This window comes from Triturus cristatus, chromosome 11 (assembly GCF_964204655.1).
Source record: "Triturus cristatus chromosome 11, aTriCri1.1, whole genome shotgun sequence".
Lineage (NCBI taxonomy): Eukaryota > Metazoa > Chordata > Amphibia > Caudata > Salamandridae > Triturus > Triturus cristatus.
The window spans coordinates 857,373,573-857,401,011 of NC_140594.1; the positions used below are offsets into that span (position 1 = coordinate 857,373,573).

At 43.0% G+C, this 27,439-nt stretch overlaps 3 protein-coding genes across 8 annotated transcripts in view; 1 reads left to right on the forward strand and 2 right to left on the reverse strand.

Moving 5' to 3' along the window:
* ATG16L1 (autophagy related 16 like 1) overlaps positions 1-7,306 on the reverse strand; it is a 71,651-nt gene extending 64,345 nt beyond the window's left edge. For all 3 annotated transcript variants that reach the window (XM_085634683.1, XM_085634682.1, XM_085634681.1), the window contains exons 1-2: positions 6,946-7,306; positions 5,703-5,796 (exon numbers count right to left, since the gene is read on the reverse strand). In XM_085634683.1, coding sequence (XP_085490809.1) covers positions 5,703-5,796; positions 6,946-7,060 — 209 coding nt within the window. In that variant the 5' untranslated portion in view covers positions 7,061-7,306. The remainder of the gene's footprint in view (positions 1-5,702; positions 5,797-6,945) is intronic.
* Positions 7,307-7,587: 281 nt separating this feature from the next.
* Positions 7,588-8,386, forward strand: SNRNP25 (small nuclear ribonucleoprotein U11/U12 subunit 25). The gene has a single exon (XM_085634684.1). The coding sequence runs from the start codon at positions 7,736-7,738 to the stop codon at positions 8,237-8,239; it is 504 nt and encodes a 167-aa protein (XP_085490810.1). The 5' UTR covers positions 7,588-7,735; the 3' UTR covers positions 8,240-8,386.
* A 9,852-nt stretch (positions 8,387-18,238) lies between these two features.
* INPP5D (inositol polyphosphate-5-phosphatase D) overlaps positions 18,239-27,439 on the reverse strand; it is a 660,212-nt gene continuing 651,011 nt past the window's right edge. For all 4 annotated transcript variants that reach the window (XM_085634688.1, XM_085634689.1, XM_085634687.1 and 1 more), the window contains one exon: positions 18,239-21,797. In XM_085634688.1, coding sequence (XP_085490814.1) covers positions 21,795-21,797 — 3 coding nt within the window. In that variant the 3' untranslated portion in view covers positions 18,239-21,794. The remainder of the gene's footprint in view (positions 21,798-27,439) is intronic.

A 27,439-nucleotide genomic window follows, 5' to 3' on the forward strand; every position in this document is an offset into this window, starting at 1 on the left:
CAATGATGCATTTAAATAGGTTACCAATGCAGATATACAATTTTCCTACAGATATTCAATTTTACAATACATCTTTAAATAGACTTGTATTTCCAAATGTGTAAACTATTTCAAGATCAAAAAGTGCTTCATACCGGTCAACAAAACCTAACTATTCATTATTCAAATCTATATTGCTCGTTGCACACACCTAACCATACTCATTCAGCCATTGTGCTTACACTCAACCTTTATCATCCACATCTGCATGGAACTCACCGGTACAATTGTACTGCGGCAAACATGTCTCCAAAAGTGGAGTACTTGTAGATATCTTGACGGAATTTTGGAAACTTGCAGAGATTGCTAAAATGATAGAAAACTCATATGTAGATCTCTATTTTCAAAATTAATTGAGATTCAGAGGTCACTTCTTACTGGAATGGTTGAACCTGGGGGACACCAACCTAAAGTTCACTGCTGACTATAACAACAGGGCAGTTAACTTTTTGGATATTACCATTAAGACCAATGAGGGACTCTTGGTGGTGGAATTATTCTCCAAACCCACAGATAGAAACACATTGCTCCATTACACGAGCTATCATCCTCAGAGTCAGAGGGATAATATCCCATTTGGGCAGTTTCTACGCCTCAGAAGAAACTGCTCAACATTGGATGACTTTAACAAACATGCTGCTGTGCTCAAAAATAAGTTGTGTGACAGGGGTTACCCCAAAAAACTGATCAAAAGATCTTTCAAGCGAGCCCGCTTTTATAATCGGGAAAGCATATTAAACCCTAATGTAGAGGACCAAGAGAGAAAGAAAAGTAACTCGGAAAATAGAATTGTATTTGTTACCCAATTCTCAAATGTAAGCAACAGAATCAAAAATTTAGTTAACTCCAACTGGGGTATTCTTAACGAAGGCAATGAAAAAAAGCTACCTAAACCTCTGTTTGCGTTCAAACGTAACGACAACATACGTAAAAACTTGGTGACAACATACAGGGAGGATAATCCACGAGCACAGAGAACAATTGAGGGAAATGTAGCTTTAGGAAATCATAAATGTAGCAATTGTTCGATATGCATTAACTGTATAGTCACCAAATCTTTGACATACAACGGACACACAATGGTCCCCAAACACTTAAATAACTGTAGAACCAAAAATGTGGTATATCTCCTACGCTGCCCTTGCGGATTAGCGTATGTGGGCGAAACAGGGAGGGAATTAAGACTGAGACTACTAGAACATAGGTCAGCAATCAAAATAAAGAAACCTAATGCCCCCCTTGTAGAGCATTTCAACTCAATGAACCACAAACACACTGACTTTGAATGGTTCATTATAGAGAGAATTACGACCAACAGAAGAGGAGGGAATTTGAGACAAAGAGGAAAAACAGAGAGCAATGGTACATTTTCACTCTGAATACTGTCCAAAAAGGATTGAATTCGAAAGAGGATTGGATGACACTAGTGGTCTAATCATCAGGTGCAGTGTTATTATCTGTAGTATTATCTGTAATATGAATCAGACTTAAATTAGGAATTAACAAAGACTTTTATGTTGGGCAAAGAGAGAATCCATAAAGTATACAGAAAAATTTGATACAAATGAGTTATGTATACGAACCCTCAGAATGGAAGGAATTCTATACGATGTGAGATATATAAAAAAGAAAAAAAGTGAAGAATAATATATGAACAAAAAAATTTTTTTCGGTGCCTTTGTTAGTCACATCAAAACCAGGTCTTACACACAACCGAGATCGGGTCTTCATGCACCAAGAGGGGAGTGTATTAAAAACAGGGATGAACGATCATCCACGAAGCAAAAAAGATTATAACAAAAAGGATATAAGTATGTATTTATTTAGATTAAAATAGTCTGACACCGATTGAATATAAAGGGTCTACTTCTGGTTTACTAGAATACTTCTTGTAATAAAACGTGTAACTTAAGCGCCCTAGAAGCATAAAACCAGTCGGTAGATTATTTTCGCCCCATTCCAAGATGGCGACTATGGATTAGACAAAAAAACATGTTAGCTTCTATTGAGATACGTAAGGTGAGACGTCACACGTTTTTTATGGATATAACAGACGATTGGAGTAGGTACGAACAGAAAACGGAAGAATAGACGAAAGACGGAGGGATACGTACACGACCCCGATACACGGTAAGCAATGTGTGGGTTAGTTAACGGTATGGGTTTAAATAAGTCCGTTCAGCCAGCAAATTACAGTGCGAAAAAATATCTCTAACATTATGTCGGAACCATTTAAACTATCATTGAGTTCCCACATGCGCTACGTAGCAGTGAAGTGTAGTGAGTCAGTCAAACAAAATTCCAATAATGGAGGGTTCGTGGTGTATTTACTAAAACACTGACCCGACAAGTGGGGGCTTGCGGTAACCCAATCGAGCAGTTGCAATGAGCACGAAGCAGAGTGAGGAAGGTGGACAAACGGGGTCATTCTTTTAGAATAGGAAATGTAAAATAACACGGGGTTACAAACACGCCTACCTCCATTTAAGGTTATTCTGCAATAATGACATAGAGGGGGTCTAAAAGAAAGTATTATTGAGCAAGTGAATAATTAATAAGAGGATGAATAGACAACTTAATAAATAAGCGGTGTAGATACATTGGGATTTATACAGTGGTTTTCACTCGCTTTTCAGAAAACTAAGGGAGATGACAAACTATATGCTCACCCCTGTCTGAACAACAAGCTAATAAAAGAGAGGGATCAACATTCACCTGGAACAAATAAAGCTCCAGAAAAGAAAGGTGAGCGCGAGTTGAGGAATCCATTCAAAAAATAGGTGTATTAAGAAATGGAGATTAATTAACTACCATTGCTCCTATTTAATTTTACAGTGACCGAGACCATTTCCGGCAAACTAAGCGAATTTGAATTGAAGCCTACCCCGTCTTTTCGTCCTTTGAGAAAAATTGAGGTGGGTTTTTTCTGGCCCTAAATTGAAAAATAAATAGAGTATACCCATATAGAGATCGTTTGGGATTAGATACAATCAATATATTATATTTCTACCGTGGAATGTTTTGCCTGGAGGTGCAAATTATAGAGGTTGTCCATAATAGCACATCGATTATAATAATGAATTTGATGTACCGCTTCATTTTTAGCAATTTATGTAAAATACACAACCACTAGTAAGGAACCGTATAAGTACGGCCAGATGATGTAGTAATAGTAAAATCAGTAACATCGAATAGGTATAAGTAAGAAGTGACCTCTGAATCTCAATTAATTTTGAAAATAGAGATCTACATATGAGTTTTCTATCATTTTAGCAATCTCTGCAAGTTTCCAAAATTCCGTCAAGATATCTACAAGTACTCCACTTTTGGAGACATGTTTGCCGCAGTACAATTGTACCGGTGAGTTCCATGCAGATGTGGATGATAAAGGTTGAGTGTAAGCACAATGGCTGAATGAGTATGGTTAGGTGTGTGCAACGAGCAATATAGATTTGAATAATGAATAGTTGGGTTTTGTTGACCGGTATGAAGCACTTTTTGATCTTGAAATAGTTTACACATTTGGAAATACAAGTCTATTTAAAGATGTATTGTAAAATTGAATATCTGTAGGAAAATTGTATATCTGCATTGGTAACCTATTTAAATGCATCATTGTAAAAAAAGTTTTAAAAATTATTAGTGTGGATTTTACAGTGTACAAATATGTTTCTCGAATAGGTGAATTTGACATCACAATTGAATACTTACATATACAAGGAGAAAATAGCTTGAGTCCTGAGGAAGGTGGTTCTATGTGAAGGTTTCACCACCGAAACGCGTCGACGCCTGTTGTTTTTGAAGTGTCAAATTTGGTACAGTTAGGGAAAGACAGGGATCAGTAACTTATGTCTGACACTGCCTTCAGCAAATCCAAATTGACAGATGTATGATACATTGTTTGTCAATTACTGTTCTCCTTTCCATGGCATTGAACATATTTGAAAATCATTGTGATAAAGTGTGTGTTGCTTTTATCATTTTAAACTGTTTACGATCTTTATGTGTATGATTTATTATGTTTATATAGTACATCAGTGATGAATTTATATTGATTATTAAAATACAGATTTTTTATCTATTTCGTTTCACTACAAGTGCTTCTTACAGACCCAACAGTTAGTGTATGAGTAAAGTGTGCAACGTGAGTGTGTTTGCGGATTGAGAGGATAGCGATGGTTGACCAATAGCCAATAGGTATATATATTTTTATACTTGTAAATAAGGCTGTACAAGAGTATCATTCTGTGTTGCCTTGTAGTCTGCTGCGTGCCAAGTAACTATACTGCCACCCCAAAGAGGAGGAGATTAAATTACCACTGAAGCTGGGCTCAGAGGGCCCAAGTGCCCTACCCCACCAGACTCCATGATGAAGAGTCAGCTTGGAGACCGCAATTTTCGCAAGCTCAAGTGCTCGTCTGCATCTGCCCAAGTAAAGGCCACCGCTGCCCAAGACTGGTGCAACTGCTCAAGGGGGACCCAATCCTATGAAAATAGCCTTGCTTGAAGTAGCTGCTACTGTTATCTACACAGGAGGGGCCTGTCACTCACAGCAGTCTAACAGCCTGGACGCTAGCCAATCACCAAAAGCTAACTGCCAGGATTAGCTGCACCAAGAAATGAAAGTGACAGAGCCATGCAGGCAAAGCTGCAGCACCAACTAGAGACTTTGGACCAAAAAGCTGCTGAAGACACTGAACTGAGTTGAACACTTAACATGTGCGGACGTTTGAATGACCTGTCCCTGAACCTAATCATTGCCTATGCCCTGGTACAATGGGGAAGGTAATATCAGGATTTCAACTATAGCGGGAAAGAAGGTTAACAGGGATGGGGAAGTCAACCAACTCGTAGTTAAGGTGCAATTTCTGTCAATCAGGCCTCGACACTAATACTTGTCCACTCGCTATGGTGAGTCAGATTTTATAAGAGTGAACTATATTTAGGGCCTACTTGCTCCCTCTGGCGAGCTTAAAACGATGTTGTATGTTCACTCAAAGTGAAGGAGCATTAAAAATGCCTTTAAATCTTGTTTTTATATTGTTACATTTGTTCTGTGTGTAGAGACAGAGGCCAAAATTGAATTTACAAAAACCTTGAACGTTGCGGTCAGAGAAAGGAAAGTAATTGTAGATGTAAAGTGAACTGTGACAAAAGTGCTGTACAAACAGGACATGAAAGGCTGTATGAGGTCGTTTTATTCTAACATTTAAATACCTAAAATGTGAACTGTATAAAAACGTCAAAATAAATGTCAGTATCGATGAAAGAAAGCCCTTGCTTTGAAAATTCTGTGTGATGAGTTTTTTTTTTTTTTAATAGGATGAAAACAAATCAGAAAACTGGGTAATGTGCAAATCATAAATGTTTGCCGAGACCAATATTTCCACAGGTTACTTTTATACACTATATAGTTGTGAAAGTATAACTGCATGTTAGTGGGAACGTTTATGGCCATTTCAATTGAAAATCTGATGTCTTGTAAATGACAGTGCACTATCACTTCATGCTTTAGTAAGCCCTGATGCCAATGCCATTAGTGAACTAAGAGGCAAGTCAAGGGTTACTTGTACCCTATATGTGGTCTAGATTCTTATGTGCCTGAAACAAACGTTTAGTCTAATAAATCGCCAAATATGTTTTTGTACAGAAGAAAAACAGACCTGATGTCATGTCTGATCTGGGATTCGTACTTATCGGTTTGCAACTTCGAAGCCAACACGTCCTGAAGGTCTGACTTCTCCAGCAGTTTATTATCTGAAAAACGAAACAGTTGTAAAGGGGTTTAAAACCCGGCAAACAGTTGGGTTTCAATAAGAGGATCGGATTAAGAGCCATATTTTTTTTTGAGAGGGGGGGGGGGGGGGCTAACAATCCTCACGATGTTGTTGTACACTTTACAGAGAGCACAAATTCAAAAAGCAATGATTAAGCGGTCAGCATTGCAACCAAGTAGCGGTTACACACTTATTAGCTCATAGCGTCTGGTGAGCTACAGGTCAAACTACAATACATCAAGAAATTCCCCGGCAAAATGAGAAACCCTCAGCACATCTAGACATGAAAGCGGCTCGAGTTTTCTTTTTAATAGCAACGCGAAAGTGGCTGCAAGGGGAAATGACGCGCTTGGTTGTTTAATCTCACTCGAAATGCTCGCTCCCCGCAACATGTGTCTGGCATTAAAATTTTCCAGTGCGACTTTCCGTGGTGAAGTCATACTTGTTATACAGTGAAAAGGGCACAGCAGAACTATGTACATAAAAAAAACCACACAAAACAGAAATGAGTTTAAGCATAAACAATCTCTTCGGACGACCCTTGGATGCCTTACTAGAACTCGCCAGAGCACGTTTACGAGCAGGCTATTTAGTCTACCACATCAACATTTAACTGTGGCATATAAAAGATCAGCCTAGCTGGAACCTAATCTATTATCTTGGAACGAGGACCGTGTTAACTTACAAGACGGAAGTCAGGAGCATGGCCTACAGCACTTCTGGCCTAGTGTAATACTTTTAAATGAATACATACAATTCCGGCCTGTTCGCATCCTCGCGCTTGGTTACACCACACCTCTTAGAGTTCTTTACCTCTTTTGATCTACATGGTCTCAACCTGATTGCATGCACACTAAAATTAACCACAAGTCTCAAAGATGAATAATTCAATTTCCCCACCAAACCCATGTCAATTAGTCTTGCTTCACCCTCCGTCTTAACACAGTCCAGATATAGTCACATTCCGACCCCTAACTAAACATAGGGGTCGGCATGCCCGTCAAGCTACTTCATTATATTCTAATGAATGCAGCCGCAGGGTCTCGCACCACCATCTGTTAGAATCCCTTTCTAGGGAAGTGCCCGAAATGAGTCTGGTATAATATCCCGCGCCAGCTACTTAACTCACACTGCTGGATGAGCTCCTCGAATCCCTGCCTCTGGGCTCGGTCCCTCCGTCTCAACTCCAGCGAAATATGTTGCTTCCATTCAGGTAAACACTGTGTCCGGCAGCCCGAGGCCATGTCCGCAGCTCCGGACTCGGGCTGCCGGTTCCCGTCTGGCTGGTTCCCCTTATGCGCTTCCGATATACTTTTCAACCACTTCTGCGAAACTCTACGGAATGGTTAAGAGCGCTCCGGACCTATGCCCCTCCTGGAGCCTTTCGTAACCTTCCCAGCACAGCCCTAGGTGTCCCAAGGGTCTTGGTAACACCAACAGCATCCCATCCTTTCCGCCGCCATCTTGCTCTCCTACGCCGGTCGCAGATTGATGACGCACCCGAGTACGCCCAAACAGAAACCAGCGCTGGGAGCTCTGCACAAATCGCTGCCAGCCATTCTTTCGCTCGCATCCGAAGCAGAAGAGCCGTAAACTGACCAAGTGCACTACTGCTACACAATTAAGACTAACAAAGAATTGAAATAAGAGTGTGGCGAACTACGCTGCGTGGTGACGTCACGGAACCAAAGAGAAAACGCTAAGTAACAGCAAGACCTATGAAGAAACTGCCATCTTGATATAGTCTTTTTTCTATGCCCGCATCTATAAGGAATTTTGCAAGTCTGTTGTCTATGTCGCTGATGTTGCAATGGAAGAGAGAGTTCAGAGGTCATAGAACTTAAAGAACGAGGTCGAGGATCGTACCGAAGGGTTTCCAAAGCGGAAATTTGAATGCTGATACGTTTATTGTGTTGAATATGGATGCCGAGTCTCCTGCCCCGCCTGGGGGTGCTGCTGTGAAGTTTGAGGACGTAGTTGCTGAAGAAAAACAAGAGGATGAAGAGCTGCCCCACGCGGAAGCCGTAGACATATTCCAAGAAGGTCTAGCAATGATCGTACAAGATCCATTGCTCTGCGATTTACCCATCCAAGTGACTTTAGAAGAAATTCATTCTCAAATCGCACTTGAGTATGGACAGGCAATGATGGTCAAAGTAAACAAAGCAGACGGAGAAACGATGCCTATAGTTGTTGTGCAGAGTGCCACCGTCCTCGATTTAAAGAAAGCCATACAGAGGTTTGTTCAGCTAAAGCAGTCCCGCGAAGGCGGTATACAGCACATTAGTTGGAAGTATGTATGGCGAACATACCTTTTAATGTTTAATGGGGAAAAGCTGATGGAAGAGCGAAAGAAACTTAAAGATTATGGTATAAAAAACAGGGACGAAGTGACGTTTGTTAAGAAGTTGAGGAAAAAGTAGTGTGGATGGGGAAGATAATCGCAACAAACTGACCCCATGCGTAGGTAATCCACGGGGCAATATTGAAGAGACTTTTCATTCCCCAGCTGTCAGGAGCCGAGTGACCAACTTGGCATTTAGTTACTACACTGTAATATCAGTTGCACCGACTTCCCTTTCTTTGAGCCATAGTTGGGGATTAGCATTTTATATGTTGTATTTGTTGTTAGGAACACATTCGTTGTAATTCCATTTCTACATAAACCTAACTGAAAAATACAGCAAATTTGCAAATTAATGGTCTCAGAACCGACCTGTCTCTTCAAAGTAAGCCACTCCATGAGTGTAGTACAATGTGAACGATAGCTTTCCTTGGAACTTTCTGGCAGTGCACTACTGCTCCGGACACTCAAAGGAGGGTTTCAAGTGTGGACGACAGAACTCCTTTGGCAGGAGGAGTATGGAGTCCATATTTCAACAGCCACCCAATTGTAGTGCTAGCCCGATCGGTGCTACCATGGACTTTTTCTGCTGGAGTGACCCATGACTTACTTGTCATTGAAACCTGCTTGTTTGCCACTCAGCCCCCACAACCTTGCTCTAGACTGTAATTGAACGCAAACTGCACTTCAGCTGAAACTCAGTTGAGAGGGTCACCGTGGACGCGTGTGCATTTTCAGGCAGCTAAGCGGATACTTGCCGAGGTTGGTGCAAGCAAATAGGTTTCTCGCTGACATAGTACAGAATTTCAGCCTTCTTTGGAGCCTTCCTGACTGCCGCTCCCCCACAACTTTGAGCCTGACTCTTTTTTCCTAGAAGTGACGCGGATAAAGGTGATTAATTAGGAGGGGAGGCAGCTGGTGATGGGGGTATTGTTTGGACCCTTTGAAAAGAATAATGAGATAGCATAGACACCAACAACAAGCTGAGTGAATGGGTGTGGAGGCAAGTGATACAGCATCATTTGGCAACTGATGTATTGTGTAAGAAGTGCAAGTTAGACCGCTGGACAAGGTTAAGGCTTGGAGACAATGTTTTATTTGCAGAATATACTCTTGTCTAGAGTTTTTTTTCTTATTAATTTATGAATTGTTAATGTCTTTGAAAATATTGAGGTAATAAAGATACATACAACTTTGGGCCAACAGTGTTTGACAGTTATTTACATCTGTTTCTTACTCCCCCCGCCTCTGGCCCCCTCTTGCTCTGAAGGACAAACCAATGAGACAACCGATCTTTGTACAGTTCAGGAGACAAATTATTAGTCTCCAATGCCAATGTTCTAAAAGAGAAATGACTTGCGCTGAGACTCCGGCTCCTAACCAGAGTAAATCCCCTGTGGCTACCAAGCTTTGCTAATGCTTTTGGCGATGCACGCGGACGTGCAGCGGGCGCGCCAGAGGCAAGCCCGTCTGCGCCCGACCGCGCCCAGCGCCAAGACCCCTGGACCCCGCAACCGCTGCAACGCCAGACATCTCTACGACACCAGCACCCTCCACGCTTTCAACACCGGCCGAGACCACCGCTACTTCCAGGCCACCCCCAAACGCACCCACGGCCCCTTCTCCTGCCGCACCTGCAGCTTCACCTGCAACAGAGCCACCAAACCTCCCAGGACCGGGGCCAACTACCTTCGCTTCATACTCCTCAACACCCGCTCAGCACGCAAACACGCCATTGAGCTTTGGGACCTGCTCGACACCTCCGCCCCTGACGTGGCCTTCCTGACCGAGACCTGGTGGAACGACGCCTCGGCACCCGACATCGCCATAGCCATCCCGGGCGGCTACAAGATCACCCGCAGAGACCGCACCAACAGGACTGGAGGAGGAATAGCCATCATACACAAGTCCACCCTCAAAGTCTCCTCCCACTCAGACGACGCCCTTAGTACCACCGAACACCTGCACTTCCAGATCCACACTGACCCAAACACCACCCTCAGAGGAACACTCATCTACAGACCACCCGGACCCCGGCCTCAATTCAGCGACTCCATCGCCGACCTCGCCAGCACCCACACACTCGCCTCCACGGACTACATCATCCTCGGGGACCTGAACTTCCACCTCGAGAACAGCAACGACACCAACTCCACCACCCTGATCGACAACCTCGGCCTCAGACTCCTCGTCACCGATCCAACACACGCCTCCGGCCACACGCTTGACCCTATCTTCTCCACAAGCCCACACGTCACCTTCAACCACACCACCGAACTCCACTGGACCGATCACCGATGCGTCCACTTCACCTACAAGAAGCCAACCACACACCACTGCACCAAACAGCTCCCCCGCCGGGGCTGGAGTAAAGTCACCAAGGACCAGCTGACCACCTCCCTCGCGCAGAACCCACCCACAGACGCCGCCGCACGCAACCTCAGCCATTGGATCAACAACTGCACCAACACCCTCGCCCCACTCAAGAAACCACCCAACAGCCACTCCAGAAAGAAAGCCACCTGGTTCACCGAAGAGCTCCAGACCTCCAAACGGACGCGCCGAAAACTGGAGAAGAAATGGCTACACGAACGAACAACAGACAGCCACGCAGCCCACAAGGACGCCTCCCGCAAACATTACCACTTCATCAGACTGGCCAAAAGATCATCCCTCAAGAGCCGCCTGGAAAACCACAGTACCGAGACAGCCCTCATCGCAGCCACAGACGACATCAGGACTCAACTAGACAACGGAGAAACATCGTCCCCATCCTCCTGGACCTATAGGCCGCATTCGACACAGTCTGCCACCGCACACTGAAGGAACGCCTCCAAGAAGCCGGAATCCAGGGAAAAGCCCTGGACTGGATCACTTCCTTCCTCTCCGGCAGAACACAGAGCGTACGCCTCCCTCCCCCCCCCCCCCTTCCTCTCCAAGGCCACCGACATCATCTGCGGCGTACCCCAGAGATCATCCCTCAGCCCGACGTTGTTCAACATCTACATGGCCCTCCTCGCACAGGTCATCCGCCGACACCACCTCAACATCATCTCCTACGCCGATGACACCCAGCTGATCCTCTCCCTCACCAATGACCCGACCACCGCCAAAACGAACCTCCACGAGGGATTGAAAGCCGTCGCCGAATGGATGAGGAACAGCCGACTGAAGCTGAACTCAGACAAGACGGAGGTCCTCATCCTCGGACCCACACCCTCAGCCTGGGACGATTCCTGGTGGCTGACCGCGCTAGGAACAGCACCTACCCCCACCGACCACACTCGCAACCTGGGAATCATCCTCGACTCCTCCCTCACCATGGAGAAGCAGGTCAACGCCGTCTTCTCCCCCTGCTACAACACCCTCCGAATGCTCCGCAGGATGTACAAGTGGATCCCCACTGAAACAAGGACTGTGACCCAGGCCCTCGTCAGCAGCAGGCTAGATTATGGCAACGCACTCGACGCAGGCATCCCGGCCAAACACTTACGACGACTACAACGCATTCAAAACGCCTCCGCCCAACTGACCTTCCACATCCCCCGCCGCAACCACATCACCCCCTACCTGAGGGATCTTCACTGGCTCCCCATCGAAAAGAGGATCACTTTCAAGCTCCTCACCCACGCACACAAAGCCCTCCACAACACCGGACCAGCCTACCTCAATGACCGACTCAGCTTCTACACCCCCACCCGCCAGTTCCACTCCGCCAACCTCGCCCTCGCCGCAGTCCCCCGCATCCACCGCTCGACCTCCGGCGGCAGATCTTTCTCCTTCCTCGCCGCCAAGACTTGGAACTCCCTCCCCACACACCTACGGTGGACCCAAGACCTCCTCACCTTCAGAAGACACCTCAAGACCTGGCTCTTCGAGCAGTAGCAGCCCCTTCCCCCCCCCCCCCCCCTCAGCGCCTTGAGACCCTCACGGGTAAGTAGCGCGCTTTATAAGTGCATTGATTGATTGATGCTGTTTAGCATCAATAAGAGTACAAAAACATGGTAATTGCAGATGCTTGACAGCCTCTACCAAATGTATACATGTGCATGAGTCATCATTCGCAAGCACAAGGGCATCATGACACTACTGTGGCCCCACATGGCCACTGATGCACATAAATTGGAAAAACACAACATGCACATTAATTTAGTTAACAAGTTGTTTTGTAACTTTTGATTTATGTTATCTGTATTAATTGTTGTACATATCCGTGTTGTCTGTACCGGAAATATGAGATTATCAAAAAATGGGAAACACAAGTAAAAATAAGCTCATGGAACAAGAAACAAGATAAATACTTGAACACACTAGATTAATGTGTATGTTTTTTTCAATTTATTTTCATCAATGGCCATGTGGGGTTCTTTATAGATTTTGTATTGTGCCATTGATCCCTCCCTATTTAGTGGACCTTACTGGATCACACCCCTTGATGTTTACTCACTACTGTGGCATCAGCTTCGATGAACTATATGCTCAAATGCCTAGATACGTCATGATGAAGCTGCCATGTAAAAAAAAAATTCTGTTCCGTGATGACAGACATCCATCTTAGGTAAATAAAATAATAATAATATATATATATATATATATATACATACACACACACACACTCAAATGTGCACTTTCATGAAGGGGTGGCCTGGAAAAATAGCTGAGCTGGGCAACAACAGGCGATGAGAGGGGTCAAGTAAACTGCTGACAAGCCCTGTGAGCAGGGAGGGGTAATAGGGCAATGCAGGAGGCACGGTTTACAAAAAAAAAAAAGGTGCTGAGCAGGATGGGGTCAGATAGGGGACGTAACTGTCAAACTAGGTGGTGGGAGAGCGCCAAGGAAAGTGCAGGGGTGTGAATATGGAATCCCACACACGACCAGGTTAGAGACCAAGAAAACCATTATGTTTTCATGAACATCCCCAAAAACGTTTGCCGTGACACGGGTAACCACTGAATTAAGGGAAATTCTGGTTTTACCCTGGTCATTTTTAACTGGAACCCTGCACTTGTTCAGAGTATTACTTTCTCTTGAGCTCCCAGAGTTAGGTTTTTCTGGTTGAGTCCACTCTGGTAGTAGCGTACCTACCTAAGTGAGGGGTGGCACCTATGATTATACATGCCGCCCTATGAAAGGTGAGGTGGCTCCTCTACTATCTAAAAGATTTCCTGTAGGGCATCAAGTTGGGCCTAAAACAGGACTGACTCAAGTAGGGTCATCACACTTGCGTGTAGTGGAGAGACCAAGAAAACACATGTAGCCTAGTGGGGTTCGTTCTAAAAGAAAAAGGAAAAATTAGTTCTCTGAATGTAAGCAGTGGAAGGATACAAGCTATCCAGCCAAAATTATGGTAAAGAATCTGTTCGGGGGTGGGGGTTTGAAGAGAATGCTGTTATTGCAAGGTGGAAGAAGCTTTGATGTGAAAAGTTTCATCATGCTTAGAAATAACAGGGATATGTATAATGTAGAAAGATCTTGTGCAGTTGTTAAAAGCATATACAGTTTGGCCACAACAAGGTCGATGAGAGTGTGTGAAAACAACTGGGCCCCTCTCTTATATCTTGTCCAAATAATGAAACACTATGCCTGCTTACTTCAGTTCCATTTAAATTCAGTCTGCTTTTCATAAGGCAATAGAACCCGGATTTGTTCTTAATAGCTTTCTACCACAATCGTGTGATGCCAGGAAAACCCCAGTGAGGTCACTGATTCACTTTATAATTTATTTTCATTCATTCCATCAGAAAGCAAACATTGGCCTAGTCTCGTGATCACGTGATGCGATGAAGAGGATATTGTCTTAATGGAATTTAGTGTGATAAGCAAATGTGTTTAATGTAACGCAAAATAAATCATCAGAAATGTATGTAAAGTATTTTTAACACGTGTACTTAGTTTAACTGTGGGTCTGTCTGTTTGGATTGCATCGTTAATACAGAATCTAATGTTACAAACATTAAAGTGGGGAGAGGTTGTTTGTTCCTAAGCAAGATATGGTGTGTAGAAATATAGAATGTGGTTAATGCAACAGAAAGATGTATGGAGGTTGGTAGGGCACAGCACTAGTCAATTGCACAGTTATACAGACATGGGGGCAACCTAGAGCAGAGGTCTTCAAACTTTTTTACTCTGAGCCCCCCCTAAGCAAAATGTTTTGAGGTCGGGCCCCCCTCCAAAATTTGATGGCAAGGATTGGGGGAGCGGGGCTTATGAGATAATTTCAGGAATACTTTTTCTAAAGGTTATGAACCGCACCAAATATGAGATTTATAAAACAGCAAATGAATCAAACAAAAACAGATATCCCAAACAAACTGCTGCCCATAATTGGGGTGTTGTGAGCCCCTCACACTCTTTGACCCCAATGCAACTATACCTGCTGCACTAATAATAACTGCAGTCCTGAGTAGCAGGCTATCTCCTCTGCCCCTTTTTCCTCTTCCCCACCAAGACGGATCATCACCTCTGTCCTAATGCTTGAAAGGACAATAAGCTCTGATGCCCCTTTTTCTAAAGGTAGACAGTCATAATTGTGATGCAGTGGGCCCCCCAAATCCCTGGGCCCCAGTCCTGCTGCATCTGCTCCTTTATGGTAACCATCAGTGCCCACTTACACACTTGGCAGCAGTACCAGCTTCACTAATGAATGTCCCTTTAAAAAAAAACACTTATATTGCCCCCTTCTTTGGGGTATCTCTCTGAAGAAGTGGTCTCTGGCCATTTGTAAACATAAAAATGAGTCCGCATACAGTGCTCCCTATTATGAGCCTTCTCTTTTACAATATATATGAATCTCGCTCCTTTCCTCTGTCTCCTAGACCATTATTGTGAGGCCCCAGGGATCTAGAGGAATAGGGCTCTGGATCTGAATGCAACCCTGCTGGCCTTCTACCTGCCACCCATGGACTCCGCTTTCACAAAAAAACTGCCCCTGAATGGTTAATACTGACTTTGAGATGCTTCTGCCTGAAATCGAAGTGTGTGGTGGTAGTGCAGAAAGTCAAAAAAGAAACCAGCTTTCTTAACAGCCATTAATTGATTGAGTCACTTAAAGCCAGGGCCACTGGAATTATGAGTTACTGCAGCAGCAGCGTTTTCCACATAATTATCAGTTTACTGCATTTGCTACATAATCTGCAGATTTCAACAAAAAATACTTGATTCTAGCTCAAACGGAACAAAAGTTACTTAAAGCGTGATAGAGTTCCGGAGCAGTGGAAGGCCCTTTGCAAAGATTGACTGGTAATCTTGTAGTTGCTTACTGCTGTATTTGGGTGTTAAACTGGTCCTAATGAGGTGAAATATTTCCCCTGACAGCGTTATCGGGAGTTAAAATGACAAAAAATGAAGTAATGCTAACCACAAAATGTGGCGTATTGTGCCGTATAATTTACCTTTTCTTGCTGCATAATTTAGTCAAACGTGCCGCATAATGTTGTCCTCTTCTGCTGAATCATTCCAGAGGATCTGCTTAAAGCTTTATGGCGGCAAAGATCTATTCTTTTTAAGATGTAATGTAAAGAAGTTATCATCTGGAATAGTGGAGACACTTACAAAAATGTCTGCATTAGATACAGTTTGATTACTTATTACTAAAAAGTATATTTTGTAAGAATTTGTTTTATCTCAATCACTGCATCATTTTGCAGCAGACTAGCTTAGAGTATGTGAATACTGATTTAAAACTTACATATTCACAGTGCTTTCTGCCACAGGCTGGGACCTCACAGCACTATAAATAGGGCCATTGGAATTATGCGGCAGGAGAAGGCCAAATTATGCAGCATGGTTGACTAAATTTTGCAGCAAGCAAAGGCAAATTATGCTGCATTTTTTGTGATAGCATTACTGTGATATTTTGCTATTTTTACACTTGTTCACATTGTCCTGGACTTTATTGCCCCTCATAAGTACCACATTAACACCCACATATAGCAACAAGCAACAGAAAGGTGAGCAGTCAACCTTTAGAAAGGGCCTTCCACTGTGAGGTAACATGTGTTGCTGCATTTTATAATCTGCAAATTATGTAGCAGATGATGGATTATGTGGCAAATGCGAAAAAACCATAACTGCGCTGTGAGAGCAGGGTGAGCGTGAAAGTGAAGGGTGAGAATGAGGAGTGAGTTGTCTGAATGCAGGGTGAATTCCCAGACACTTGAAGTTAATCAGCATGTTATTGACGGGGCGTAGGGTTTCAGATATAAATTAAACTATTGCTATTACGGAATTTATCAGGGAATCGAGGGTGAAGGAAATAAATAATGTGCTGATCCTGCAACAAACTTCCAGTCATATGATTAGGGTTGTCAGCTCATTATTTTGATGTCCCAGACGGTACAAAAATAAACAGTACCCAAAGCCCTATTTTTAGCACTTATCTGTGCATACTTCGAAAAGCACATATAAAGCACTTTTAAATGTGCTCTAGGGCTGCCTGAATGATTCATGACTGAAAATAAATGGAACAGACAGAAAGTCGCATTACAAATGAATACATACGTTTTTATTTAAGACCCTATTTAGTGTCAAAGCAAGGTCTTTGCAGGCTCTTTAAACATACATGGCTGGCATTTTTTCTATTGGCAACCCTTTTTTATATTCCTTTTCATGAAAAGCATTCTCACACTACATCAGTAAATGTAAAATACAATGGAAAAATAGGTCGAGTGGGGGCCCAGGGGGTACTGGAAACAGAAAAAAAACTAAGCCTCGGTAACCAGTTTCCAAAGGTATGTAAATGTGCCAATGGTCTTTGAAGACCTGTGAAAACTCAGGCGTTATGGAGTCTCAATAAGACTCCAGACACTGCCCAGTGAGCCCCCAGCAGCACACCCACTGACCTCTGGCCCCACAGCACTCTGAGGGCTTCAGAGTAAATGAAGACAGCCTGGAAATGCAGCAAATAAACATCGCCGCACTTCCAGGCGTCTTCATTTACATGTGCTTGCAGAGGCCTTTGCGCCCCCCTGGGAACCCATCCACGCCCCCCCAGGGGGGCGCGTCCCACAGTTTGAAGACCTGCGACCTAGAGTAACATACATATTTAACTCTGGATAATGTTTCTTCTGGATAATGTGTATAAGTTCTCCTAAATTAGTTAGTGGGGGAGAGATAAGATACTGGGAGGCCTGCTACCCAAAGTTACACTATACTGAAGACCATCAGGTCTGCTGCAGGTATGTAGGGGGATGTTACAAGGCTTGGCAGCCAGGGGATGTATGGGTGAGGTCAAATAGGGATAACACTGGGGATATGGCATAAATAATGTTAGGGTGTACATTCTTTTCAATCTCACGCTGTTTCAAATTACTGTTTACTGGTATTCTGTTAATTTTAATACAGATGAGTTGATTTAGATTAGCAAACGATAAACACTATGGGAGGGTAGCGTAATATACCATGCAAGAGTTCCTTTGGCATGTCTATCTTTTCCTAACTTCCCCTATATTCCTATTAGTATAGCTCAAAGGAGGGAGGGAGAACTACCAGTTAGAATACTTTTCTCCCCAAAGACCTAAACTATATGAAAATCTCTTGGGGCTAAGGATAATTAACCTGGTGAGACCCCAAAAAGAGGGGGTACTTGACGTGGTGAAGACAGAATTTGAGTTTTGGTTTGTCGCACAGTGGTATGTTCCTTTACACTGTGAGCAACACCCATTTGCTCCATCCATTATTACTGATAATCTGCATTCTAAGCTTCTGACAATCGTACACAACTTTTCGAAATGTGGCCTAGTGCTTATTCAACTGAATATAATGTAAGAGATACATGTTTTTGTGTGTGTACCATTTAGTCCACCCTGTTGATAAATATGGCACAACTTTAGAGTCTGGAGTTGACCTAAATGCTAGAACGCTTTCCCTTGTATGAATTGGCCAGTTGTAAACCAAATAAACTGGATTTTGTGCCCTTATTGTAGCAATCCTACTTTCCGTCCTTATTACAAGACTGATTGGCTCTAAAAGACAATATAGAGGTACTGAAGCCATACCTGGGCGATTATCTGTTTTGTGTAATCACAGTGACCCAAGTGGCAGATTCACAATGTCCAAACAAGAGAAAAGCATCCAGAATTGAAAAAGAGGGAAATTTATTAGACAAAAAGCATACATTGCACAGAAAAGAGCAAATACACACACACTGGCCCCAACGTATACATAAATAGTCACAGACTCCTAGACAAAGTGCATTGTATTTGATCTTGCTTAGTATATTGTGACTGATTCACAAAGGCGTTTATGAGAATGTGAAGTAGTAATCCTGTAGTACTATGTCAGATACCCATTAATGTCTTTGTGAATCGGCACACTTGTACCCAAGGAAATGAAAACTCTGGGAAAAGGTAATCCTTTGGTGGAGTTTTCTCATACAAAGGCAGTTTTTTTAGGTTTCGCCTGCACAGCACTTACGATGTGCTTTTGAAATCTCTTGTATTTAATATATCTTAAAAGGGGGCTCTTATCAGTACCCATCGACAAATTAATGTGTTCATTCACTTTTCCATGGAACTTTTTATTTGCTAACTTCTCCTGGGTGCATCTATTTACGATACTTCTACTAAAGCTGTTTACACTGTTTAAGCCCCACTCACTGTCAAGATAAGATATCTTACCACGTAAAAGGAAGACAGCTTCTAATAGTATGCTGGAATTCTTGCTTTTTAGTGCTTAGTTGTGTAAAGCAGATGCTTTAACCGTAAAACTTTGTGGCATTTCCTATTCATGCTTCAGTACCTTTCTTTGCATGTTGTTGGCATTATCGGATTGATTTTTTCAACTTAATACATTTGGTCATTATGATAAAATGCAAATTGTTGTAATAAACATTGCATGTTAAAAATAAAGTTAATTTACAAGAGCTATGCTATATTTTACTGCTAAACAGACAGCCACATGTGCAGTTACCGTGCAGACAACATGGTCATGATTTGAATGGTGCAAAAGCATTGGGCCCAAAAGTTGTCAGAACTCCTCTAACACATAATATTGCTACATTTGACTACTAAACAGGCAGTTACCTTGCAGTTAATAGGGACTTGATTTAAATGGTGCAGCAGATGCAGTGGCACCGGGGTCAAAAGATGTGAAAACTTCACTAAACACAAAATATTGTTATATTTTACTACTAAACAGGCAGTCACAAGTGCAGTTATCTAGCAAGTGCTAGGGTCATGATTTCAATAGTGCAGCAGGTGCAGTGGCACCGGGATCAATAGCTCCCTGCACCCCACTAAACACCGATTATTGTTATTTTTTTCCAACTAAACAGGTAGTCACAAGTGCAGTTATCTTTCAGGCACTACGGTCATGATTTGAATGGTCCAGCAGGTGCTCTGGCATAGGGCCAAAAAGTTGTCAGAACTCATCTAAACACCTAATATTGGTATATATTACTACTAAACAAGCAGTCACAATTGCAGTTACCTTGCAGATGAAAGGGGCTCCATTTAAATGGTGCAGTCACAAGTGCAGTTATCTTGCAGGCAACAGGATCGTTATTTGAATGTTTCCAGAACGCCTCTAAACACCTAATATTGCTATATTTTACAACTAAACAGGCAATCATAAGTGCAGTTGTCTAGCAAGCATTAGGGTCATGATTTCAATAGTGTAGCAGGGGCAGTGACACCGGGGCCCAAAGCTCTAGGAACCCCTCTCCACACCAAATTTTGCAATATTTTACTACTAAACAGGCAGTCACAAGTGCAATTACCTTACAGGCAATAGGATCATGATTTGAATGGTGCAGTAGCGCCGTGGCCAAAAGTTGTCAGAACTCCTCTAAACACATGGTATTGCTATCACATAAATTCATTTTATTATTTCCCTCTTTCATTTTATGTTTCACAATGTTGCTATTACTTACCTGCACTGTACCACTAGTAGCACAATATATTGCCTTTTGTACATAAACAAGTCATAACACTTTAACAGACTTTCTGTAACTTATATTGTACCCCTTCTCAGCAAGCTACAACTTATAACAATAAACAGCGTATTATTAATCACATTGGCGAAACCTAGTGCATTTACCAATGCTTGCTTCAAGGTAGTCAATGCCCTGCTATCCTGGTGGATTTCATTTGAGCTGGTGAATAACGAGTAAGCAAAAGACACACAATTGATGGACGGAATGCAGACCAAATCAAAACATTCACCCCCAGTCAATAGATCTGGGTTAAATCCATCATTCTTTTGCTCACCATGCCACCCCAGTTTAGACCTGGCCATATGCAGATCAGTCGTGACCCTGTGCCTCATGGGAACAGTCCAGCCGAACTGCCAATCCAGATCCCCCCTGGACCGGAAACAAGCACCCTAGGACCGGTTTCGGGGTTTCACCCCTCTTCAGTCAGGATAGCTTGATTCCAGTGGCACAGTGAGCCCAGGACCCACGTCTGGGCATAACTGGTGGACTTAATGCGTGAAAGCAAAAGACACACAATTGATGGACGGAATGCAGAACAAATCAAAACATTCACCCCCAGTCAATAATAACGAGTGACTCAACTGCTAGTGTGGATCTTGGGTGTTTTCTCCTGGTAATATATACTCATCAAACTACCCTTGAGACAATTCTTCACCGAGCAAGTGCTGGGGTTCTCTACAGGAGAGCCACGAAAAGCACGAGCTCAGCCGAAAAGGTGGGACCCAAAATAGTGAGCTTATAAAGATCGTTTTTATGGGTAATTTTAAAACAAGTGGGTGGATTACTGTAGGGTAATGTGATGCATACTTTTTAACCGTTTCTGTTTTGTAACGTAGACCACGATAACAATTTCTTGTACCAAACATGACTGCCTGTCCTGAGGCTTACATCATCCTCTTCTGTATTAAAAAACTTTGATCAGTCATCGCACTTTTATTGTGTCACTGAGTCTGTCGTGCATTTATCGTTGTGAGAATTTCACTCTGAGCCTATCCTTCTGAGTGTGTACCTGAAAGAAGAAGCCACAGCTGAGTAAATTCAGTACCATCCTCATATTAACATACCACCACACGTCACATTTCTTAATGCTTTCCTTTACATAAGTTGCTGTTATATACACATGCCCATCTTTTCTCACATTCCTCCAGTTCAGCTAATAGTCACGAGGGCATTGCATAGTGCGTAAGTCACATCCACTGTTTTCTTGTGTCTGTCTTTTCTTCGTTTTTTTCCCATTTATCTTGTCCACAACTTGGCTTTTAAGTGGGGTTGCTCGTCCTCATTTCTGTACCTTTTAGTAAGATGTGTAATAACTGACAGGCAGGTTTTGCTTATAGATGCCCTACTAGTACCTGAAAAATCAAAATAAAAAATAAAATCAAAAGCATGGGGAACAATTTTGGACTCATACCTCAATGACGATAAGCGAGTACTATACCCGCACTTGATGAATGGGCCAAATCATCCATAATAGTTCTTTTGTTTTCATAATTCTAAAACTGTCCTTGCTGTTAGAGACGGCTATGCAACATTGTTAAGCGGGAAACTGTTTACTTCTCTAAGGGACATCCAGCTCAGTCAAGTCCTGCACATTATGCGCCCACCACTTTGGACAACATTGCGATGAGGAGATGAAGCTTGGTCAACAGTGATGCAAGGATGGAAAGAAACTTGTGTTCATCCTCCTCTTCAGCAAGACATTCACTGCAGGAAGAGTAAAAAAGACAGAGTAAGTAAGTCAATCTTTTACTGAGACCAAGACTCTCACTTTGAAAGAGAATTCCTGTATGTGATACTATCATTGTCTGACAGACCATCTTTGTCTGTGAAGCAACTTACAGTAAAGGGACCTCAACCAAAATGACAGCTTTCCCTTCAGGCATCCTCATCGTACAAAAGCCTCATCCAAAGTGCATAGAAAAACAGAATTCTGGATGGCAGAGCCACTACTCGCTCTTAGATCAGGACCCTCCAATTGCGAACCAGGCATTCCTAAAAAAATACTTATATAAGAACAGCCAGGTTTATAGTGCCCTCTTACACTCCATTTCCACTGGTCCAAGTTATGGGTGTCAAGGTTATTCCCTACTAGCACCTCACACTGGGCGAGCACTCCCCTGGCACCTCAACACCACCTCCTTCCAAGCAAAGAAAAGAAAAAATGTCTGTTGTGAGAAACATAAACTCTGTTATATAAATACTTTTTTTTTTAAAACAAAGAGTGCCCATCACCATATAACTTCTTCGTGTCTGCAGCTCCTGCCCAAAATAAGAGGACTGAAAAGGGGGGCACAAAATGCACATGGGTAGGGAAGAGTGATATAAAATTGTAGCCAAAGTGTAGGTGGAGACCACAACCCAACCAAAAAGCTCTACATGTGTAGGAATGTAATTGCTAGGAGCTCTTCTGCAAACATTGGTTAGATCCCAGCAATGAAAATTAGTAGAACCGTAGTTTTGTGATTAGTGAATATGGACTCTCACTTTGGTAATCTCATAGTGGTGACACATCAGCCATGCCAGAACTGATAGAAGAAGGAGCTTCCACGATATTCCTTGGAACACGTGGCTATAATTGAAGTAAGGAGAAGGGTTCCTTTGGAATCGTTGGCATATGTGTTTACAGGCCTACAAACCTTAAGTGTGCATATCTAGTATACAGTCACCCTGTGGTAAACCATTAGGTAGTGAAGCATTAATTTAAATTATGCATATCTTTCTCACAAGTTCACAACAGAATAAGTTACTTGTTGCCTCCTAGGAAAATTGCATGAAGTATGTCAGTTAGAAATTGAGATTTATTTGATTCTATTTCTATTTCATAAACATGAATGATTTATATACATTTATAACCTAATCATCAAGGGGCAGTGCTGAGGTGACTGATATATGCAGTGATTGGTATACAAACCATGTCAGATAGGCACATTTGCAAAATAGAACAATATACATGGTTCAACTGAGACAAAAGTTGGTTTTATGTCAACAACTAGGTATGGTGTCAGCTGTGCAGTCGTTTGGTTCAAACCAGTGGTTCTTTCCCTGTGGTCTGCAACTGCTTAGAAAAGTGAATAATTTTAACAGATTAATAAAGTGTATGTAAATATAGACGCAAAACGCACTATTTTACAAACATTCTGTAAATGTGAAGGAATTTGAAGGCTAAAAATTGTTAGTGTCCTCAGATTGATTCATGGAAGCAGTGCAAGTGCGTCAAACAAAATATAATATGGACAATGAATAGCCTAAATTCAATTTTGAAAAGATTCAACCTTCCCAATAAATTAAAATTTAGAGTTTACATCTTTTTTGTTTGTGAAACGAAATAAAATGTCATCATTTGTATATTTGTTTGATGACTGCTTGTTTCTCTATTTTTATGTATTGTTTTTTTGTTCGAATTATCGCAACAACTTAGACCAGGATCCCAAGCATCCAGTAATTACTCAGTGGGAGTTCATGCATTTTAATAATGTTTCAGTCCCCGGATTCCAGTAATGATTAAGTGGGGGTCTACAGGAGTCAAAAGGTTAAGAACCACTTGTTTAAATAGTTTGTATAGTAGTTGTCTGCACTTGACCACAACAGACACAATTTGGGGAGGGAGGTGTCTTCAACAAAACAGTGAGTCAGACACACTTTGAGTTGTGCCTTCTAGAGATCTTTGACAGAAAGCATAGTCATAAATTCTGAATGGCATACCTACTTGCATATACATGCCAGGAGACTAATTCAGTGCCTCCCTGGATAGGCACATAGGTCTGTCTTGATGTGTCTGAAGAACTGCTGACAGAGCCAGACAAGCTACCATTCCCTGTATGAATAGGGTCTGCTGCGCTTGTACGGTACACCTGCCCCTATGATCCCCCCCCCCCCCCCCCCCTCCGAAGTGGCTAAAGCCATTTCAGGGAAGAATGTCCACCTGGGCATATCAAATGTAGCAAGGCAGTAAATTACATGAGAAGATGACAGTTTCTACTAGGCCAACAGTGTCGGAAAGATATCATTGTCTGTGACGACCGGGTTCCTGGGGCACCTGGGCAGTGAAGGGTTACTGGGCTCCATTTGCATAAATTGGAGTAGTCGTCGCTGGTGTTGTGGGGCAATAGTACTTCTGGACCATAAACTGGATAACCAAGTACTCCTTTACAGTACCTGACTCTCTCAGGGCAGTGAGACAGAGTAGTCTAAGGCTTACTCAAAGAGGTATGGTGGGCTAGACATTCAGAATCCAGCTTGCGCTGTAATACCAGCTAATAAGATCACTGTCCAATCAGTGCTTTACTTTATAAAAGAAAATTTCTTTCATACACACACAAGCAAAAATATACTACATATAAAACTAAGATACACAGTGAATACCAGAAGTCTCTACCACCCTCTGGGCTGGAGTTCTGACCCCAAGGGTAATTTAGCACATAGACACTAAGCAATATAAAAACACAGTTATTGCATTACACAGATCCACTTGCACAGGGTTAGTCTTCAAACCTAGAACAATGGTACCAATACTTGTATTACTGTGTTAGGATTTCAGTGTTTGATATGAAGTCTAATGTTCCTGGTCCACCCACTGTTTCACCATCCAAAGCAACAGAAGTGCCCACCCTCCCTTGGCAAGGACAGTGCTCTGGGGGTGCAGGGGTCTGGATAGGGGTGACTGGTGTCTGGGACAGTTACTTGAGTCCCACTAGTCCAGTAGCCAATGGGCTAGCTGTAGGAGGACATTGTGCCAGTCCACCCTGATACCCTCAGATGACACAAAAGAGGTGGGGCCTTTACCTCAGAGCCCACTGGTCACAGTCTACATATTCTAATAGCAGGGCACCCATGGGGACGGTGCTACTTGCAACTAGTGCAGAACAAGTAAGGACAAAACTAGAGACCATGCCAGTCCTGAGGTTAAGTTCTACAACAGGGCACTCTTTCCCCAGCTACAGGTGGTAACTGGAAACACCACCGGGCTCCCACTGCATAAGGGAGGGGCCAGGTGCGACAACATGGAGCTACCCCTGTCTCCCTCGATGTGTTGATGTACAGCAAGTTTCCCTATCTTGTGCAGCTGCCTGAAATCTCCTTGTGTTCCAAAGACAGAAGCTTCCACAAGCTTTGCCTCTGCTCCAGTGACCAGCTGCCCCCCAGCTTCTGACTGACTGACTGACTGAAGTATTTGTTAAGCGCACTTATGCCGAGGCGTCTTGGCGCTGAGCTGAAGAGAGGTGTGTGGAGAAAACTACGGCTTGGTGAATAGCCAGGTTTTCACGGACTTTCTAAACAGGGTCTTACTTATTGTCAACCGTAATTCGGTTGGTAATCTGTTCCATAGGCTTGCTGCCTGGAAAGAGAAAGCCTTGCCTCCCCAACGGGCCCTTTTAAATTTGGAGATGCCGACTAGACCCATATTCGTGGATCTAAGAGTACGACTTGGAATATAACGAGGAAATAGCGTTTTTATATCATCTGCACCTCCACCATGGACTGCTTTGTGCACTAGGCATAGGATCTTGAATTGAATACGGTTACGTACAGGGAGCCAGTGCAGCTTCTTCATACATGCTGAAGTGGGATGATGCTTTGGGAGGTCCAGTAGTACTCTTGCAGCCGCATTCTGCAGAGATTGGAGTTTTAGGAGCTGTCGCTCACCAATCCCAGAGTATAGTGCATTACAGTGGTCTATGCGAGATAGCTTCTTAGTCAGGCTGGCAAATTCCTTTCACCAGTAATCCGTCACAGAGACACCATCTCAAGTTCAAACCCTATCTCCAGGTCTGAAAGAATTACAATCCAACCATTGGACTCCACTCCTGTATCTCAGTGACCCCTTATGGGTCCCCTGTTAGACAAGAAATCAGCCTTGAACAAACAACTGATGGATGAGGCCAACCATTTATCATTCCCTGAGTAACAGGCTAATACAATCAGAGGGTCTGCTACTTTTGCCCCCTGTGTGCCTCTCTGCATGATCAGTCTGTGTGAGGAGGGTCCTCCTAGCCTCTTGGTACTTGTCTGTCCTATCCCCCAGAGAGAAATTTTAATTAACTCCAAACCAGGAGGCCTTGACCATCATCTAGCAGAAAGGGAGGTGGTCGTTCCAGCAAAGGGAATCTTAACTAAATACAGAGAAGAGCTAGTGCCTATGCCAACCCACCAAGCTTTTTACTTAGAATAGGGTGCGGAAGGGGTGCTATAATGTCCAGCAGAACAGATACTAGCTCGGCTCACATTAAGCGCAATGGCTCACCCAGCAAACCCACTGGATTTCAATACACACAGCCCACTTACCACCGACAAGAAAAGAACCCAAGTAAGTGACTGCACCAACTTTATTTACCAGGAGGGGGCTGCTAGGCACCCTCTCCTAAAGACAGGGGTACTGGTACCACTGAGTATAGATTAATGCTGCCAGCACTGTCAGTTAACCAAAACCTGGGTAAAGAGTGTATTAGCCACTCGCTGTAAAAGTGGGAAGGGGGGGGCACTATGTAGGCCCACTCAACCTCAGAACCAGGCTCTAGGGTCTCAATCCTTGTAAACAAAAAACTCTCGTTGGACATGCGGGATTGTCATGTTCACTGAGGGACAGATCAAGAACACCTACAGTAGTTTCAGGTGACTTGCCAGTAGATCAACAAAGGGCAGGAAAGTACACTCTCCAGAGCCATGAAGAAGACTTCCCGTCTCAACACCATCTCAGACCTCATTACCATGGAGAAAATCAATCAATCAAAATTCTTTATTCAGAACAAATACTGGTACCATAAAAGATCATAAAATATATCGCCAATAAATGTAACATTTAAAAGCAATAAAAATGTAAACAGTCAAATCATTCCTAAAAATATGTTACAATACGATACTTTTCCTAAGATGTATAGCGCCCCAAATATAAAGTGCACTACTAAAACATACAAAAGGATACTAAAGTGCAAATATATGACGTGCCACAGTTTTAAAATCCCCGATATTCTGTGTGAGAAAAATTGGTTTTAAGTAACGTTTCCTCACACCTCCTAAAAAAAACACAGAATAAGATCAAGTGCTGCGTGCTTTGTGTGGACACACCATCACAGGGACAGGGGGTCATACTTGTAGGACATTTATTCACATCAGGAAAGGTAACCAGGTGATAAACAGTGCCTGACTGCAATCGGGTTAGGACAAAACATTGTTGCCTGTTGGTTACCCAGATAAGATATGATTGGCAACCGTCTGGCAGATTGCTCGATAAATATATCATTACTGTTTGCTTCCCGGAGTCTTCCTGCATCCTTCGCTCCAGTATATAATTCACTAAAGGAGTTCTTGATTACAGCCTTCTCAATGGAGAGGCTACTTTCGCGGTCTCT

Bases quoted from the DNA above. Each gene is read 5' to 3' on its own strand.
- SNRNP25 (XM_085634684.1), top strand. From the start codon at position 7,736: ATGGATGCCGAGTCTCCTGCCCCGCCTGGGGGTGCTGCTGTGAAGTTT.